Here is a 21331-nt window from a genome sequence, read left to right as displayed (position 1 = left end):
TTCATCCATTAAAATATACTCATGAAGCTAAACTTCTACTTTTATTATTGCAAAGTTTCACCATATCCTTTACTATGTAAACCTAAGACTATGAACACTTCCTATACACAGAAACATGCTTACCTGTAGAATGCTGTGTCATGAAAGTAGATGGTGAGGATGAGATGACAGGTCCATTAACAGACATATGTCTTCTTGAGGGAACTGGGACTGTTGTAACAGTAGTACTACATGACGTGATGAGATGAACATCCAAAGCAGAATTGCGTCGTTGTAGGAGAGTTGAATTATTTACAGCATTCAGTTCACGAGTTCGTGGCACTGTACCACTACCTCCTCCAATTAGTCTGGGAGGCAATGGTGGTGGTGAGAGATCACGAGGAGGCAGAAGGGGAGCATCAGGAGCCTGCCGAGCCTGTAAATTTATAAATAAATTTCATTCACTCAAGATTTAAAAAATATATATATTAATATAATTAACACAAACAACTACTTGATAAAATGATCAATGTTTTGAAGATTACCAAACCATCTTTCTTGAAGAGATGGTGGCATGGATTGGAACAAACCGTAGTTATAAGGTGCAATATCTGCCTAAACTTGGATGAAGTAGCAATTTTATTCCGGGATTTTCAGTGGCGAAAGTTCTGTTTGAGCATTGTATTTTTGTCTTATTTAAGTGGGTTTTCAAGCTAGGCTGTGTAATCTTACAATTTCTAAAATACAAATCAATTACCTACAACAGAGATCTGCATAATGCACACAACAAATTCTAGCAAATTCAGAACCTCACTTTTCACTCAAAACCACCTTGATGAATTTCTTTTCTATGAGCTAACCACTGCTTTCTCTTTCCAGGAAAATGAGTACTTTTTCATTGCATTTCAAAATACATTTCTAGAAATCTAGAGGATGTTTGCAGCTTTAAAAGCATAGCTGGGCCTCAGAAACAATTCGTATGTGTTAAAACAGCTGTGTTTAATTGTATTTTGAAAGATGATGTGTATCACTTTATTTCGGAAAGCCTCAAAAAAAGACATTAAGAACGTTACCAAAGGACAAGATTCATTATCTTCATTTTGATTTTGTAAAATTTGTTCGTTTGTTTAATTTAATTTCCGGGTTGAACCGTGTTGTACTTGTACGCATATCACGTACAGTTTGCCGACGTTTTGAATACATTGCAGTATTCTTTGTCAAGGCGACTGAAATACCCCTACTCGATCCGAGGTAATCAGTCTCCCAGGCAGAAACGTCTGCAAACTGTACGTGATATGCGTACAAGTACAACACGGTTCAACCCGGAAATTAAATTAAATAATTCTTCACACCGTGGAAACTTCACTTTGTTCATTTGTTTTGCCTTTAAAAAAATTGACTGAGTAAAGTAATCATTTTGAATGATGACCAAAAGAACTTTTGGAAATTTGTTTTATACTCTATAAAATTGTTATCATTTTTATTTTCTGTACATCAAGAAAAGTGGCTTAATTTGGGAATGTGAACTCTATAAATCATTCATGTAACTTGAAATTATGCATATAAGATATTTAGTGTTATTTCATTATTCTGCAACTCTACTAAATTAATTTGGTTATTGTGTAAAGTTTTGTGATGTAAGTAACAGTGTAACTAGCATTTGTAGAATTTAAGGTAATAACTTGTGAGGCAGGGTGTACCGACATGTGTAAGAGGACTTTTCCAGTCGTTTCTTCATATCCGGTAATATGCTGGTTCAACAGAAAGATTTTTCTAGAAGCGCTCTGCGATAGGCTAGAATAACAAAGTTTCTTACTGGTGAATGCAAGAACTGCAAGTGTAATTCCCGTGCCCTAATTGGTCAGCTCCTGATTGCCCTTTTTCCGGCGACCAGCAGCTCGGTGAGAGCGTCTCTAGTTTGTTTGTCTTTGATTTGTGACTGGCGAAGGGAGCAGATGTTTTCTCTGTCTGTCCTGTGTTGGGACTACCGGCCCTCCAAGGTGAGCACTGTTTTGTTCATGTTTTGGATTTTAACTTTCCATTCGCCAATTTTTAACTTCAAATGACTTAGCCCTCGTGGCTAGTCATACCCCACCTTGTTTTCAGATGTAACCCCCTTTTCTTGATTTGAACATTCTAATATAATGTAAACATTACTTTGTTTTCACGTCTTTTAAGTAGTATGAAATGTGTTATTTCCCTCTCTACCAATTTAACATATGCCAGTTTGAAGCAATGTGCCTTTTACTGAAGTGTTTTAGGAAAGGCTGCAACCTAACCAGCCTCTATGTTATATTTTATTATTTTGCTGCTATCTGTCGTTAGTAAATGTTTCAACAGGCCCATACCTTAATTTCATGTTATAATTTTCACATTAATTTCAATTTTTTAAAAAATGTGAATACCCTGCCATCATCTATAATTCAATAATTGATTGTCACGATTTATTGTAAATATTGTTTCAAGAAGAAGCAAGGTAGAAATGTTTCTCGTAATGGATGTTTTTTTGGCTGTTTGTTAATTAATTTGTCTGTACCTTAACCTGAATTAATAATCAGTAAATTTGAGTGTTCAGAAAGGGATCATTGTTAATCTTGTTTTCCTTGCAACAAACTACCTTTCACAAACCTCGTAGGGTTTCCGGTTTGCTTCCGATCTCCTTTCTTTTAGTTGTCATATTGGTTAACCTGGTATGTATAACTTATCTCAGTGCTGTTTCTGAAGTCTTTATCATGTGTGGGTGTTTCATTTAACTTTATCAAATCTCATGAAGTTTAAATTTTCTTTATTATGTTTATTATTATTATCATCAATGTGATGGTGCTGTGTAATCCGTAGCGGTTTCATAATGCTAAGCATACGTAAGGTAATTTACAATGAGGGATAGCAGAAATGCCACAAGATTGTAGGAAACTGACCCTAGGTTCAGACTGGGACCTATTATCAGCCACAGAACTTGGTGAATCATCCTTTAATCTACAGTTATAACAGACCAAACATGAAGCTACACGTTGAGGTTTGCCATGAGAATTGACGGTTGGTCATCTAGCATTACTATTACCAGAACGCCCAGATCCGGAAGAATTGTGAGGGCACTGTCTAGAGAAATGCTTATTCGACCCACAGTATTGACAAGAATTATTGGTGGAAGAGACTCTATCCACATCAGGTTTTGAATTGCCTAAGGGCCCAATTTTAGGACAATTCCTCTGAAAATTTTCAGTGCGACTACCCACGTCAGGTTTTGAATTGACTAAGGGATCTTAGGACAATTCTGCTGGAAATGTTCAGTGGAGCCGCAACTAAAACATGCACGAGAATTAAATGGCTTGGAAGAAAGAGAAGGAGCGGTTTTAGTAACCTGAGGAAAAGACATGCTCATAACAGGGGGAGCTAATGCAATGCGTAGCTCGTCGGCATATCTAATACCTTTGGCAGAAACAGTGATAGCTTCCAATTGAGCAAAAGTTGCTACTCGCGGTGAAAGAGCAAGATACGACCGATAGTTAGGGGCAAGACCCTCAACAATGCTGGCAACCATTTGAGACTCAGATTTTTTTTTTTTTTCTAGTTGCTTTACGTCGCACCGACACAGATAGGTCTTGTGGCGACGGTGGGATAGGAAAGGCCTGGGAGTGGGAAGAAAGCGGCCGTGGCCTTAATTAAGGTACAGCCCCAGCATTTGCCTGGTGTGAAAATGGGAAACCACGGAAAAACCATCTTCAGGGCTGCTGACAGTGGGATTCGAACCCACTATCTCCCGGATGCAAGCTCACAGCAGACTCAGAAAAGTTGAGTATAAAAATTCTAGCATAGAACTTAATATCCTGAATATACTCAGACAACGATTTGTTCAAATGTTGAACTCTGAAATAATGTTTCTGCACTAACAAAGACAAGGCATGAGAAGGAATAAAGAATTCAAGTACATGTGCATGAAACTGATCCACCGTCCATCTTTCGGAAATGGCTCTAATGATATACCCAGAAAGAGCTCCAGATACATGTGGATATAAGACTTGAAAAATGTGATCGCTACTTAAATTTTACACAATAGCCTGATCCTTAAATTCAACTAAAAACTGAAGGAAAGAAATAACCTCATCAATAGAGTTAGCAGTAAACTTTGACACTCCCTTAAATACAGCAGTCAATGGGTGAGGTAAATTGGAACAAATCTGGGAGAAGACAGGTCTAGGAGGTACCTGGAGAGGACTAGAGTGGTCCTGAGAAGGAATTACAGCAGCATAGTAACCTTGTTTCGAGCGCCCTTGAGAAAAGGATGGAGCACTGAAAGTGAGGTTAGGACTAGCGTTAGACTGCAATGAGACAGGCGTAGATATTCTCATCTGCGAAACATTCTCACAAATTTGAGAAACTATCGGAACGTGGACCACTCGTTTAGGGGTTATATAACCTAAAGGAACACTTGATACAGGTGGCACTTGGACATGGGGATATTTTTGCATCATCGCGTAAAAAACAGGCTGTGTAGCAACAGTAGGCTGACAATGAGACACAGTAGAGTTACCAGGAGCCATAAGAAAATTATAAGACATACCAACATGTGTAGAAGACCCATTACATAAATTACTTACAGGCACCAAAGCACTTGAAAAGAGAGCAGAAGAAAATTCCCGGGGAGCATTACCCATATTAGATTCCAGAACAACATTATCACTAGTAACCACAGTTTGAGAAGCTGAAGATACAGAAAATGGAGTAACACTTTCATTTTCACACGAATCAGAAGGGGTAGACACTTGAACCTCAGAACTTGAATTAGGCAAATCATTCCCTTCAAGCTAGCCTACGATTTTATCAAATATCATAGAAAATTGTGTTAAAAAAGATTCACACTCCTGCCGCTCATCTACTGGCAAATTGAGAGACAACAAATCCCAAATTGGATCCAGATAATGTTGTAGTTGAGCTTTCGCACATGTTAATTGACCATGTGGGGGCTCAGAAGAACAAAAGGACACAAGAATTGCATTAAATTCATTAAATTCCGACAATTTATCTCTAATCGTAATCACTGCCAAGGACTCACGCAATGCGTCTGTAGTTAACGCAGGAATAGTTACCGGTAAATTAAGAGACTGTTTCAACAAGCTCGTGTCATCTCTGATATTTACTGCAGAATTTAATTTACGAATTCGAAGTTCATAAATTAATTCTTCCTTTCTCAAATGCAAAGGATTAGGGATAACACGAGACATGTTGACAGCAAGAAACTGCAATTCGAGATAATTCTTTAGGTTATTTTAGGTTAGCTAAGACAATCACTGTTAATCTCTCTTTTGTCAGCAACCACTTGCTCGGCTATCATTATGTAACTGCTATGGATTACACAGCAACAAAAATAATAGTAATGATAATAATAAACATCTTAAAAATATCTTACAAAGGACAGAGGAGAGTTTTAATAAAGAACAAACACACGATTATTATAAAAACTTTGGCAAATACCTTACAAAATATGAGCCCCCAATATTAATGCTGAGAGATAAATCAGGAAGTTAGTCCATAGTAATCAAGAAAATGCAGAGATCCTCACAGAGACATTCAACAAACTTTTAAATTGCGATGACCCACTGGAAACGTTGGAAGTAAATACTGACACACCCATTTTAACTACCTCAGATCTAATAGATCCTCCAACTATCAATGAGGTAGAATTTCAAATTAAGGAACTAAAAAATTATAAGGCATGTGGTGAAGACCTAGTGTTTTTGCAAAAATCTGGAAAAATGCAGGGAAACTAGGAATCATAAATTTACATCAGCATCTAGTCAAAATGTGGATCACAGAGAAAATCCCAGAACACTGGACCTCAGGCGTAATCCATCCATTATTCAAGAACGAGATAAAACTAATCTAGACAATTACAGAGGAATAACCCTTTTGGACTGCACTTACAAAATTTTCTCCCGCGTAATTTACAATAGGATACAAAACATTCTAGAACCTCGACTTCGAGAATACCAAGGAGGATTTTGCCAATACAGAAGTTGCCCAGACCAAATTCTCAGCCTGAAACTAATAATGGAATATTATAAATACAGAAATAAACAGATGTTTATTTCATTCATAGATTTCAAAAAGGCTTATGATAGTATACACAGACCCACTCTTTTAAAAATCCTAAGATCATTGTTGAGATATAAATACCAGGTTAACCCATTGAACAGTATGGACGTACATTTACGTCATCTGTTGACCTGGCCCAGTGTAGTACAGACATACATGTATGTTTTTAATTTTGTACCAGAGCAGTACTGATGTAAAGTGACATTCGGTTTTGAAATTAACTCCAAATGTGCTGGCATCTATTGGTCACATGGTGGAACTTTGTTCTCTATTTATTTTTGCTTTGAACAAGTGCTATTATCCTTTTTCTAAGCTTCTACTGCCATCTGTCATGCACCTGAAGTACATTTTAGGGCAATCTGTACAGGCAAATTGCGCGCAGCAAAAAGGAATTTGGGTATAGTTATTCTTATGTTTTCTTGGCTGCTTTCATTTAAATAATGAGTGGCCTTGGAACAGAGTTGGTATTTTTTTATTCTGAGCTGTTTCCCAGCAATGATAGTCGTTTACTTTCTTCACAAGTAGCCCATGAAAATGGCATCTACTAGTCATGGAAGGAGTCTTGACATAAAGGAGATATCAAATATATTGATGAATGCAGAGTCTGAGAACGAGCTTTGAAGTGAAAGTGTATTGATGGAAATGATGTATAAAATAAAAGAATTTAGTTTTATCCACTTTTTGAATTCCATCAAATATCTCACAACGGGCGAGTCAGTGGCAACTGAAAAACTCACCGCTCAAAGAGCTACCAACATGACAACTAAACGAAAGGAGATGGAAAGTGGACCGGGAATCCTACGAGGTCAGTGAAAGGTAGTTCGTTGCGAGGAAAACGAGATTAACAGTGATCCCTTTCTCAACACTCTAATCTACTGACTATTAATTCAGGTTAAGGTACAAACAAATTAATTAACAAACAGCCAAAATAACATATTACAATGTATGTGCTAGCGCTTGGACAGGCTGTCGCCAACTCAAAACAAGAAATGGCAACAGAAGCTCTATAGAGCAGACTGCTGTCAGAATCAATCAGCACAATACGAAACTTCTAACAAAAGAGTGGAGAGTGCAGAATGCCACTTCAATCGATAAGACAGGTAGGACAGTCGTTTTAGCCCTTGGTGAAAGAGACTTTGAAGAGCTCAAAAAAAGAAGCCTTAAGGCTAAGCTCGGACTTGGGCAGATCAAGTTTCAAGTCATCAGGGGAAAAACGAAACCCAATGTTGATAAGGATGGAGCTGAAGGTCCTTCAGGACAATCTTCAGCATAAAAAAAGCAGCTGTGGCCAATTTCGCCAGGAAGTTCAAGTCCGAGGCTATTGATGTGGCCTTTATTCAAGAGCCATGGGTAGTCAAGGGCAGAGTAGCAGGACTGGCGGAATCTGGAGATAAGCTGATGTACGATACATCGGAAATACCCAGAACAAGTCTTCTTGTGAACAGGAAATTAAAATGTCTTATGTTGCAGGAACAGTATTCACGAGACTTAACCGTGGCCAAGATTAAACTTGGAAATTAGGAAGGATCCAGAGAAATAACCATAGGCTCTGCGTACCTCCCATATGACTCAACTAATCTGCCCCCATCAGAAGAAGTTGAGAACCTAATTTGCAACGCAAAGAGGAAAGGTGAACACGTAGTCCTTGGAGCAGATGCAAATTCACACCACACGGCAAGGGGCAGCACGAACTGCAATGCAAGAGGTGAGTCTTTACATTTACATTTATTGAACCCAAACAAGCCTTCGCCCAATACAGAGTTCATTACATCATAGCCTGAGCCACCAACACCATATAAATTTTGAATGAAAAAAGGATTTAATTCATTGGAAATAAATGACCAACAGTCAGGACACTACCGGAGTGCCGCTGGCCCTGTGAATGAATCACATCTACCAATATGATTTTTGTACGACTATGATCAGATTGTGAACCCCTCACGCAGTGACCATTACCCGTCAGGGCTTGGTATGGGAAGGCTACTTCCCGTAACACAATAGGTCAACCAGGAAACGCCCACTGCCCGCATATACTGGTGCAAACCAGATGTACGTGATACCAGGATTCGCAAGGATGCTCACGAGACTACATAAAAAAATCTATATTAACCCTTTCGTGGCCAAATTATTTAAGAAATTAATTTTTGGGAACTAAACATATTTTTGTAGTGATGGAATGTCAAAGAATGAGAGGCTATTTTTTAAAAAAACATTTCAAAAACTGGAACTGTGAAAAAAGTACGTGGGGACTATATATCCCAATGGCTGTCAGTATGCCTAAATGACACAACTGTGGGAACTATACTTCCCAATAGCCAAATGCTAGCACACAAAAATCAGGACACAGAATGTGAATATGTGCATTCATCTTATACCACACACAGAAATATAACTAATTTACACTGAATACAGCTGTATCCATAATTTTAGGTAGAATAAGGGGTGTACAAAGTGAAAGCCAAATGAATAATACATCCACAATTATATATTGGAAACAAGCTGCTAATACATTACATTTTACTTTTCATGGAATTTCTGGAACTCAGTAACATAGTAAAATGAAATAAAATAAAATAACAAAATAATTCTGGAGATGAGTAATCATGGCAATGTGAAGAACTTATGTTCCTGAGTTTCACCTTGACATAAATCCTATTTATTTACCCATACTGAGACAAAAATATGCTCAATCTATGTCTGAAGCACTACAGAATAATTTATGATAACGTAAATAGCTTAGAATTACTAATATCCATCTTTCTGATGCAGAAAATCACTTCACTTCCCAAAAATGCGCGCTCCCGGCAGTCATTACACTACACACATGTAAACAAACACGTCCACCAATCTAGAAACTCCAAATATACCCGAACAGAATTTTCTCCTAGATTTTCTGATGTCCACACCAGGTAGCAGCACAAAGAAAATGTGGGAATCAGGTCACTCAATGGCCCAATTGCAGAAAAAAATTAGTGGGAATTATATCACCCACTGGCCACGAAAGGGTTAAAAGGATAGTAGTAGAATTCCTCCCAGTATTGCTAACTACGGGGAAGCTTGGTGTTAACCAATTAACTTGGAAATGTTACGTAGCCTGTAAGGTTACGCAACATATAGGTATGAAACTGCTCTAGGGTGTACGAAACTGTATACGACATTCAACCTTGTCCCAGATTCACTTCGCTTGAGTCTGCCAGTCTGGCTATACAACATCACTCCTAGCAAACCCTGGTGAGATCACGTTTCCCACTGAGTGCACAAACTTAATTGCTTAGTCAGGGCAATTCTTTAATCATTTAAATTCTTTCCCAGATTGCATCTTACATAATAAACCAAACATGCACTACATAATTCACATTCTCCTCTAGCTCACCAACTAAATATTCAATACAACTTTCTCATAATTATCCTCCATGCTAATATCTACCTTACAAGTATGAAGGATGAGTTCTCCACCTAATCAATACTTTATTTTACATAGTGTCAATATTATTTACATAAAAAGACAGTACCGGTTTCGACCTGTAAATAGGTCATCTTCAGCTGCTAGAGAACCTATTTAATAGCGACTGTACAGAATAAATACTACTAAAATTAAAATTAAACAAGGATGCCATTAAATAAACATGAATGCCACTATTCTAAAATTACTTAATGTTAAGATATATACATATGGTACAGTTTTGGGGTTAAGGGGCTATTTTCAAAAATTACATTTACTGAGGTTGGAATTTGGATACAGTTCTTAAGAGTTTATCAAGAATCACTGACATTCAGGTAAGTTGTCTGTGTTAAATGCCAGTATTATGTCCAACGGTTTATGAGATGTTTAAAGTGCACTGTTGTGCCGAAAATATGCGGGGGCGTCGTGTTCCTTAGAATAAGAGGTTCAGCAACCAGTTCACGGACACATAGCTTATATTCAGTCTATATCACTGCTGAAAAATATGTTATTGAGTGACATTATTCTAAAAAATACTTAACATTAAGATATATACATATGGTACAGTTTTGGGGTTGAAGGGTTTACACTGGCCCCATGATTATTACATATTACAAAAGTTCTATTTGCTGAGGTTGAAATTGGACACAACTCTTAGAATTTATGAAAAATCACTGACATTTTGGTGTCAGGCTCAGATATCTAATGTTAAATGCCAGTACTGTTATTCAAAGTGCATTGTTGGGCTGCAAATATGCGGGGACGACGTGTTCATTAGAATAAGAGGTTTAGTAACCTGTTTACAGATACATAACTCTTTCTCAGTCTATATCAATGATAAAAAACAAGCTAGTTTATATTAGACTTCCTTATTGAGGTTTACGTTGCTGTGCGCGACATATTGACATCAATGAAAGTGAGTTGTGGGTGCTTCTCTTTTCATACTTGCGTTCCCTCAGGTAATTTTAAAAAATCTGAGAAAGAAGAAAAGGAAGGTAGGTATTAGAATAACTGATAGAGAGTGCCTGTTAAATAGGTTGTGTATACAGTGTGTGTGTGTATGTGTGTGTGTGTGTGTTACTTACGTGTGAGCTGGATATGTCCTTGAGCATAGTTAGGAGCGTGCTGCACATTGTTGCGCGTACGTCGTGTGGCTGTCATAGCGTTGAGAAAGCATGTTGTTATCGTTCCAATGGGGCATACTTTGCCCTACCTGTGGTCTATGAAGCTTGGAACACATACGATGTAGCTAACCAAGGGTCTGGTGTATGAATATGGTCAGTTTTTCTCAGCCTCTTTTATTCCAAAATGTCTGTCAGTCATACTCAGAAACACTAGAGAAACGTATAATTATATGTTGTATGTATGTACGTATGTATGCATCCATTTATGTAGGGGGCAGGTCCTCCCCTTCCTATCCATTTATCAGGATACATCGCATGGAGATGGTTCCGGACAACCATCGCCGAGTGCGGTGGAGCTCCGTCATGTAGAAACCACATCCTGCAGCGGTCAAAGAGTGGCACATGTTCCAAAAACGGTGGTAGTTCATTTTGGAGAAACTGCAGATAGCGTTGGCTGGTCCGATGGCCCTCAAAGAAATGGGGACCGATGAGGGACCAATGATTCCATACCATACATTCATGCCCCACTGTACCTGAAAAGCTGTCTGTCGCACCCAATGGGGATTATCCACACTCCAGAAATGCATATTATAGTGATTAACAGTTCCACTGTTGTGGAATTGTGCTTCGTCCGTAAATAAGAGTCACTAGACAAGCAGGATCAGTGTCCACATGCTGTAGGATCCATTGATAGAATGTCACCCAGGATTCAAAATCATGACCAGGAGCTCCTGGTGTAAGTGCAGATGGTACAGATGAAACCAGTGGGTATGCAATATCTGCATAACAGATGCTTGGCTGACGTTCGTCTCCTGTGTAATGGCCCGTGTGCTAGTATGAGGGTTACACCGGATAGCGTCAAACACGACCTCTTCATTGTTAGCAGACATTATGGGATGATCTCGAACAGGCCGTGTCCTTCCCAGGGATGCAGTATCCAGCAGGCGTCTTTCCACACTCCAAAATGTCATGCCCATCGGTTGTCGTATATCCGGACAATGTTCTTGGTACAGGCGCTGTGCCAGGTATGCCGAGCTCGATAGCTGCAGTCGCTTAAGTGCAGCCAGTATCCAGTAATCGGGTGATAGTGGGTTCGAATCCCACTGTCAGCAGCACTGAAGATGGTTTTACGTGGATTCCCATTTTCACACCAGGCAAATGCTGGGGCTGTACCTTAATTAAGGCCACGGACGCTTCCTTCCCATTCCCAGGCCTTTCCTATCCCATCGTCGCCATAAGACCTATCTGTGTCGGTACGACGTAAAGTAAAAAAAAAAAAAAAAAAAGTGTGCCAGGTATGCATTCTGTCTAGCTTCTCCATAGATATGTAACACATCCACGTACTCGTCGCTGGAATACATCTCGAGGCAGTGAATAAACTTTGTGTTGCCTTCGAAAGAGGGGAGTTTGTGCGGCTACATACCTGCCATTGCATGTTGTTATCGTTCCAATGGGGCATACTTTGCCCTACCTGTGGTCTACGAAGCTTGGAACATGTACGATGTAGCAAACTGGCCACAGACCATCATTTCCTCATCCTCGTTCAATAACCAGGGACCATGCCCAATGCAACAATACATACGGTCTTTTACAGGGTCAAATAAACGAATCAGTTCTTGGAAGCTATCAAGTATGCAACCTTATCACATCCCAGGCAACGGGCTGTCAAAAAAAAAAAAAATCTTATGTGGGATTTGAACCTCCTACCTCGAGCACTGTCCACTATCACATTTCACCCCGCCCACTTGCCATGTGAGCTACTGCGACACAACCAACTTCCCAGTCTATACAGTACCATGCTCTCGGTCTGTGCGTCCACCTCCTGTTTTAAAGTACGTGTTCTGCGTATCTGTACTCGTTTTACGGGTTCATTCGAGGCACCCATAATGAATTAATAGTAAATGCAAAGGGTTGCACAAAACTGGATCGCAAGGGGCTGGTGGACCACCAGGTACATATCGTTCAAATTAAAAGTTTACTAATAATAATTTATTTGCTTTACATCCCACTAACTACTTTTAAAGTTTTTAGAGACAGATGTGCCAGAATTTAATCCCGCAGGAGTTCTTTTACATGCCAGTAAATCTACTACCTGTGGTCTACGAAGCTTGGAACATGTATGATGTAGCAAACTGGCCACAGACCATCATTTCCTCATCCTCGTTCAATAACCAGGGACCATGCCCAATGCAACAATACATACGGTCTTTTACAGGGTCAAATAAACAAATCAGTTCTTGGAAGCTATCAAGTATGCAACCTTATCACATCCCACTTTTATACACAATAAAAAAGGCCAGTATCCCTCATAAAATGGATGACAAGGTCTGCTGACTGCTGGTCATCCCATAAGATGTGGGAAATTATATTAGAAAGTTTAGACTATGGTGCAGATCGGCCGGGTCCACACGCTGCATAAGGATGCGTACCGCGGTAAGATGACCGTAACAAGTACACACCACAGGGGAGCTTTTCCCTTCAGTGCATAGGAGTGCGTTGCTACATAGTGGCCAGTCAGATAATGACATAATACCACTGTTTCTCTCTGAGAAACCCGAAGAGAAGTCGTCCATACCTTTTTAGTTCCTTTTATCGTTATCAGCTTATTTGGAAGAGGGGTGGCCTGTCAAACCATCTCCCAATGGGACATAAATGTCTCAGCTGAGAATGCACATCACTGGCTGGAACTTTGTAAGGCAATGGGGCAATGTAACCGCCTCCTTGGTAGCCGTATCAGGTAACTTATTTTCTGCTTCACCCATGTGGCATGGGAGCCACAAGAATGTGATTCTGGTACTAGCATTCCAACACCACGCCAGCAAGTCCTGGATCCGCTGCACCAGATCGCGCCGAGGGAAACAAGCATCAATAGACTGTAATGAGCTCAAGGAGTTGGTATACAGCAAAACGTTCCAGCATTCATTGGACAGTGCATACCACAGGGCTTTCAAGGATAGCATAGAGCTCTGTTGTGTACACATTACAGGTTTCCAGTAGAGGAAAAATAAACCTGTTATTATCGACAACAAACAGACAGCATACATTCCTCCTGTCCTGAACCATCCGTGTAAAAAACTACTGAATCTGGATACCGGCCAATGAGGACAGGAATCATCATCATAGGTTGTTCTGCCACTGAAAAATGTTCTCTTTTGGGCTGGTGTGCAGATTCACGATTATTTCAAGTCATCGTATCAACTACAGGGGTACTTTACTAGGTTGTCTGATAAGACAAGGAACTTAAGGTAGATTACACAATCTGTGACAGGTATCCAAGCGTATACCAAATGGCTGTGACGGTCATAGATAAGCAGTGTAGGCCGGCGGTTTCCATTGTGGAATGCACAGGGATAGTTTGTGTAAAGTGGCATCTGTTGCAAATGTGCAACAGTGGACAATAGCATTTGTTGGCACTTCAGGTGTATAGGTGACACACCAGATTCAGCGAGCAGGCTAGCAATGGGGCTTGTACGGAATGCTCCTGTTGCCAATCCATATGCTGCACTGCCATAGTCTAATCTGGATAAATTATGTACCCTATAAAATCATAGAAGTACCGTATGGTCTGTCCTCCACGTAGTGCCACAAAGAAACTTCAAAATATTAATATTTCTGGCACATTTCACTTTTAACTGACACATGCGTGGCTCCCATGATAATTTACTATCAAAAAGAACCCAAGAAATTGGTAACTCAAATGCAGGAAGAGTGACGCCCTCCCATGATAATTTACTATCAAAAAGAACCCAAGAAATTGGTAACTGTCAAATGCAGGAAGAGTGACGCCCCCATAACTCTGCGACTGCTTTATGAGCTATAATGCAGAACATATTCATCTACATACAGTGACAGTATTACTGCTGAACCAGCAGCAGTGACAATACCGTTTATGGCAATTGCAAACAGAGTGACACTGAGAACCGATCCCTGTGCGACTCCATTTTCCTGAACATGATATTGCGAATTTGCCCTCCCTACTTGAACATGGAATAGATGGACAGAAAATATGCAATAAAAACCGGCAATTTACCTTGGTTTTCCATTGATGCCACCAAAGGCTGTTTTCGGAGAAATGTGTCATGGATAGAAGTCTCTAGGTGTACCAAGTGGTCAGTGGTGGAGTGGGCAGCTCGGAAACCACACTGGTTCTCGGACAAAAGTCCTCTTTTCTCCAAGCACCACACAAGTCGGCAATTCACCCTCCTCTCAAATAGTTTACACAGACAGTGAGACAAATAGGCCTGTAACTTCTTGCATACATAAGATCTTTGCCAGGATTGAAGAGAGGAATTACTATTCCCTCTCACCACTGTGACAGAAACTCATTCTCTATCAAGATTTGACCAAACACCCCACGAAGATACAAGAGGCTATCCTCGCTGAGGTGTTTCAACATCTGGTTATGGACATTATCTGGTCCGGGAACAGTGTCCTTGCAAAGCGCCAAAGTGAGTTCCCACTCCGTAAATGGCACGTCATAGTCCTCTGATGCTTGAATTACAAAACTAAGATGATAACGTTCTGCAAGAAAATCAGGATGGTAATTCCTGGAACCAGACACAGCAGCGAAATGACTTGCTAGATGGTTAGCAACTATGGGTGGATCAGTGACGATACTGCCTGCAATGGAAATTCCTGGTACTGAGGAGGGTCCTTGTACTCCTGAAATATGTCGAAGTTTATTCCATACTTGCGATGACTGTGTATGTGACGTCATGGATGACATATCTGTCCCATGAAGCTTTCTTACTCAGTCGAAGAACCCGCACCTTAGTGCAAACTTTTTTCAAGGTTACCAAGTTGGCCACAGTAGGCTCCCTATGATAGTGTTTATGAGCGTGACTTCATTCTTTTATAGCTGCTGCAATTTCTTCGTTCCACCAAGGAACAAGTTTTTGTTGAGGAGTACCAGAAAAAGATGGAATGAACTCCTCACCAGCAGCAAGAATAACTTGTATGACATAAGTTACATAGTCGTCAATGCTCTGGCTATTCGTATCATTAAAGACAGCTAGTGATGTGAACATTGGCCCATCAGCACATTTAAGAATCCATCAGGGAGGAACCTCAATGGATTTCTGTTTCAACACAGTAAGAATAATGGGAAAATGGTCACTATCACAGAGGTCATTGTGTACATCCCACCGAAGAAAGGGAGCAAGCATAAGGCCGCAAAGACTAATGTCAATGCAGAAGAACGTACCGTGTGCTACACTGAAATGTGTTTATTCCCCTGTATTCAAAATGCATAAATCCAGCCCTCCTATTAGCTGTTCCAACTCTCTTCCTCTGGGGCAAGGCATTTCAGAGCCCAATAATGGGTGATAAGTAGGGGCCGGATTCATATGCACTAAAAACTCCAAAAATTATGTATGCACATATGCACTAAAAATGTTAAAAATATGCACGAATATATGCACTAAAAATTAAACAACATACACTTACCAAAAGTATTATTTAATTTTAACTCAGTGTTAAACTGACAAACATGTTTCATTCCTTGTAAAATGATACATGGCAGTAGGTTATCACGAGTTTTTCAATATTTTCAGGGGTCAGTGACTTTCTGTTGTCCAACAGAATTAATTTATAAGCTGAAAATGATTGTTCTACGTCGACAGACGTAACTGGGCAATACTTGTACACTGTCACCGACTGCTCAGAACATTCTTCTGGCAAAGACTGCCTGATTCCATTAATGTATTTGCTTATGGATTGAATCTTCTTCAGTCCTGGGTTTGAGTCAACACCGCACTGAGTTTTCTTTACACCTTTTCTCCAGTTTCACCAGGGACACCATTTAAAGAACGAGTGGTGTTTTGAATTAACTGAATGGATTCGTGTAGGGGTGCACCACGAGTTACTAGGCCCTTAATCGCCTTCGAAAGTGACGAATAATGCACATGAATGAAACTGATATAATTATATACAGTTTCAGATTCAAATGCGCATTTTGCTTCATGAACACATGCAGTATGACTATCGTCAATACTTTTAACGACGTCTTTCACTTGATTAAAGTTCTCCTGGTAGAACGGTGCTGCGGATAACCAAGTTCCCCATCTTGTGAGAACAGCTTCCGGTGGAAGAGAAACCTGAGGCAGATGGGTTTTATACAACTGTACACTAGGGTTGGACAGACCGGAACATTCAGTTGTTCCGCAACATTAGGAGCTTGAGGCGGAGTGTTTCGGTACAGGGTGCCAGGACACAGGACTGTAACTGCGTCGTAGAGAGAACTTCGAGAGGTAACATGACATGCTCTGTGTCAGCTGAAATGTGCCTGTACCAAATGTGCTGTGTCAAGGCTGCACTAGATAGATTAGTTGGCCTTGGCTGTGTCCGACTGTCGATACCGGCTGTGTGCCACCCTGTGCTAAATGTAAAAAAATTTTCATCCAATTATATATTTAATTCCAAAGCTATGACCTATATTTTTCTTGGGCTTAAAAGTTTCCTTAAATTCCAAATTAATTTTTAACATCAATCCCCGAGAAAGTGTTGAGGGAAATTTTCGAGATATTAAAGAAAGTAAATGGAAGTTGAGAGAGAAGGAATTCGAAGTGCAGAAAGCATAACAGCACGAAAGTACAACAATGTTTTCATCCAGTTATATTTTTTAATTCCAAAGCAATGACCTTTTCTTGGGCTTAAAAGTTTCCTTAAAGTCCAAATTAATTTTTAACGTCAATCCCCGAGAAAGTGTTGGGGGAAATTTTCGAGATATTAAAGAAAGTAAATAGTTGAGAGGGAAGGAATTTGAAGTGCAGAGAGCATAACAGCACGAAAGTACAACGTTTTCATCCAGTTATATTTTTAATTCCAAAGCAATGACCTTTCCTTGGGCTTAAAAGTTTCCTTAAAGTCCAAATTAATTTTTAACGTCAATCCCTGAGAAAGTGTTGGGGGAAATTTTCGAGATATTAAAGAAAGTAAATAGAAGTTGAGAGGGAAGGAATTCGAATTACAAAGAGCATAACAGCACGAAAGTAATCAAACCGTACGAAAGATGGTAAACTTTGCATAATGTTGCATTGGAGTCCTGTTCAGGACTTTTTACTAGAAGAAAACTGGACAGAGTGAAATGCAATTTATGTTCTCTTTTGTCTGCAAAGAGACCTTCAACCGGCACATTGAAAAAACATTTCAAACTTAAACATCTCACAGTTTTTATTTTCGTGTTCTGCTTGAATATTGTGTACGTGAATAGAGCACTGACGAATGTTTCTTCAACTGTGCGAGTACACTTTTTAATTGGTGAAAATAACATTGTGACATTTGTAAACACCTTTACTGCCAGTGTAATCGTGACAGGTGTATTTCAGAATGAATGAAAACATTCTTATCCTAAAAAGAAATTTTTTTTTTTGCTAGTTGCTTTACGTCACACCGACACAGGTAGGTCTTACGGCGACGATGGGACAGGAAAGGGCTAGGAGTGGGAAGGAAGCGGCCGTGACCTTAATTAAGGTACAGCTCCGGCATTTGCTTGGTGTGAAAATGGGAAAGCACGGAAAACCATCTTCAGGGCTGCCGACAGTGGGGTTCGAACCTACTATCTCCCGAATACTGGACACTGGCCGCACTTAAGTGACTGCAGCTATCGAGTTTAGTAAAAAAAGAAAATTTAGACATGATTATTTGGGTGATATTTCATTCAGAGTTCCGACTGCTTTCTCACATGCCGTGAAGTTTTATCCTGGCCCTAATTACTCACAATACAGGCCAATACATTCAACTGGTGAAAATATTCTTGAATTAGTTACTTTTAAACAGCTGCACTGCCATTGTAACTGTGTTATGTGTATTTCATATTGACCGGAAAAATCTTAACTTAAAAGCAGCCTTTAAACGTGATTATTGGGCGCGAATTTCAGTGTTCCGACTGTTCGTTCACGTTCCGTGCAGCTTTATGCTGGACATGGCCATAACTACACAGAGGCACACACCACACAGCACGTTCTGTACAGGCACATTCCCGCTGGCGCGGAGCATGTAATGTTGCCTCTCAAATTTCTCTCTACACTGCGCAGTTACAGTACCATGTCCCGTGCGCCCACTGCACATTTCAGCTAGTAGGCGAAGGGCAGTGCATAGTGGCGCTTCTGACGGGACAGCGAGTTAGTGTCTCCGTCTCGCTTGAGAATGTTTTGGAACAATCGACACTCGGAGTTCTGGAACAGCGGAATATAACTGTGCACCGGCACAGTGTGCCAAAACGGGGACATAGTGCCCAACCCTACTGTACACGAGCTTTTAGGAACAGTTCTTTCCCACTTGAAATGACTTTGCTGACAGATCGAAAGAGGGTATGTATCTCTTCTGCAATACGATGCAATCCATGGGCCAAACATGTGACATGGATGAGATTAGGAAAAAATACTTGAAGAAATTGACCAGCTTTCAACATACAGTATATGTAGCTGCATCTGTGACTAAAAGGCGCACTTTGTAACAATCATTCTCCGATTCACTAGGCCACAGAAGTCGCAGGGAATCGTTAACAAATCTAGCAACTGTAGCGTGGTTGGTTTTTTCCTAGCACTTTGCACGAAAGTAAATTAGGTTTGCCGGGTTCTTCCGGACATAATTTATCCACTATGAAGTTCGCAATGTATCGACCACACGAATCGGTTGTTTCATCTACTGATATCCCGACATAGTTCCCTCCTATGTCATCATATCGAATCAATGATAGAAGCATGCAGTGAAATTAAATAGTTCTTCCTAAGATTAGATTCATCTGGTATTCTTTGATTAGCACAATACTTTCCAAGAAACGAATGTGGATGTGGATTATTCAATTTATACAGTAGAATGTTGCTGCATACAAAATCTTTACAAATATCAGCAGAAAATGTACTAACTTCACACAGTGTTTTCACGTTGGTTAAAAGTAGCTGTTGCGTATTCTTACTCTGCTCTTTTGATCTGAGATGTGAAGCTGTTTCCTAATGCTGTTCAATTTGAAACTTTTTATCACATTTACACTCTTGTTGCACACGTGACAGTATACTACATCACCGTCACTTGTATAGTCACCGATATCCTGATAGCCTGATATCCACGGTTTAATTAAAAAAGACCTAGAGCTCTTATTTTTAGGTATTTTTGCAGTTTAATCTGGTAGAACACTGCAATAGACGACCAGCAAGTTAACAGATCGAACGCACTTGTTTAAGCAAACCTTGGGAGGCTACTGTAAAGAGAAAGGAATGTCAGAAGGAAATGGCTGTCGTGAAATGCGTCATAATCCATCTACCTGCTTGTATTGCGACACTGAAAGACCTTTCCTAGATCAGGGGAAGGCTTCTCGTGTTGCCAAGGAATGTAAAACATATAGAGTACATTAGATTTATCAATTCATTCAGAAATCTTACATAGTCGATCACACATAAGAGAAAAATACACCTGTATATGCACTAACGTTCAAAATATGCATTTGCATATGCGCATATGCATTTTAAAAATATCCTGGCCCTAGTGATAAGTCACCCAATAAGAGGAAAGGAGGTGGCAGCTGTTCTGTAAGATCAATTACATCATTGACATAAAGGGGCTGGCATGGTGGAAAATAAACATTGTTAACTGTAGTTATGACAGGTAATGAAACACATACTGCTACTGCCTCCAGCTGGGTTCTTAATGGAACCATTTCGCAGCAATGTCAAAACAAGTACCATCTTCCATCTCATGAGGATTCTGGATACTTCCAGTCTCTGGACTGTTCTGGCATGATCCTGTTACATCGAGTGTAGTTTAATATTTCTCAGGACCGTATGATGACCTTGTCTGCAATTAGTTTCTTGAATACAGACCATACTCGCCGTGGCTCAGCAAGATGCTTGTCATAACCGTTACAATTCCACTGTAACAGTACCATAGTGTGGACTACTTTAAAAAACGTTAGGCTTTAAGGGGCGAGACGCATTCTAACCTACATCAAAATCTCCATCTGAAGATGGAGATAGATGCTCGACGTGGTGTACGTCTTGAGCTTTTTGGATACTTTTTGGGAGCAGGGTTTCCTTCTACGAGGGGAGTGCACACCTTTTCTGCTGGCGCTGGAACACACCTTCTGGATGGAAAGCATGTTTCCCTATTCGAAGGAGGGGCAAGGGAAACGCCTGGTTAGGGCGTCCTTCTTCCCCAATTTCTTTTATTGTTTAGATGGGCTGGGAGATGTATTCAGTCAGTCTCAGTCGACAATGCCGCCTCTGCTGGCTTAGGTTTTCTGTGTGGTCGAAGGACGGGCGGAACCTACCTTTGAGCTTTTACTCTTTGCGGTGTTGCTCACAGGAGCACAGCGATCTTCGCAGGTGCTGATGAAGCAAACAACAAACCTGCTAAAGTCTAGTGCTTCCTGGTATGAGAGACCATCCAGGGCCTTGAACTCCTGGATCTTCTTCTCACAGAGATAGACTGGACAGTTTCTATCTCGAGGAGAATGAAGACAAGGGCAGTTGGTGCACTTGCTTGGGGTTGTGCACTCTTCCACACCATGAACTTCTCTTCCACATGTACCATATACAGACGGATTCGAACAACAAGATACCATGTGTCCGAATCTTTGGCATTGATAGCATAGCATGGGAGACGGGTTGTACGGCCTCACATTGCAACGATACATAGTAACTATATCCATTAAAGAAACTATTTCAAATAATTTATGTTTGGTCCACCTTGTCAATAC

General features: G+C 40.2%; 1 protein-coding gene across 1 annotated transcript in view; it reads right to left on the bottom strand.

Annotated features, from left to right (window-relative positions):
• The window catches only part of Sos (Son of sevenless), a 765665-nt gene that overhangs the window by 27435 nt on the left and 716899 nt on the right, over positions 1–21331 (bottom strand). Inside the window, exon 24 of the mRNA XM_067134824.2 lies at positions 124–415. Within this exon, the coding sequence (XP_066990925.2) occupies positions 124–415 (292 nt within the window). The remainder of the gene's footprint in view (positions 1–123; positions 416–21331) is intronic.

This window comes from Anabrus simplex, chromosome 1 (assembly GCF_040414725.1).
Source record: "Anabrus simplex isolate iqAnaSimp1 chromosome 1, ASM4041472v1, whole genome shotgun sequence".
NCBI classification, from domain to species: domain Eukaryota; kingdom Metazoa; phylum Arthropoda; class Insecta; order Orthoptera; family Tettigoniidae; genus Anabrus; species Anabrus simplex.
This window is presented reverse-complemented; position numbering and strand designations above follow the sequence as displayed.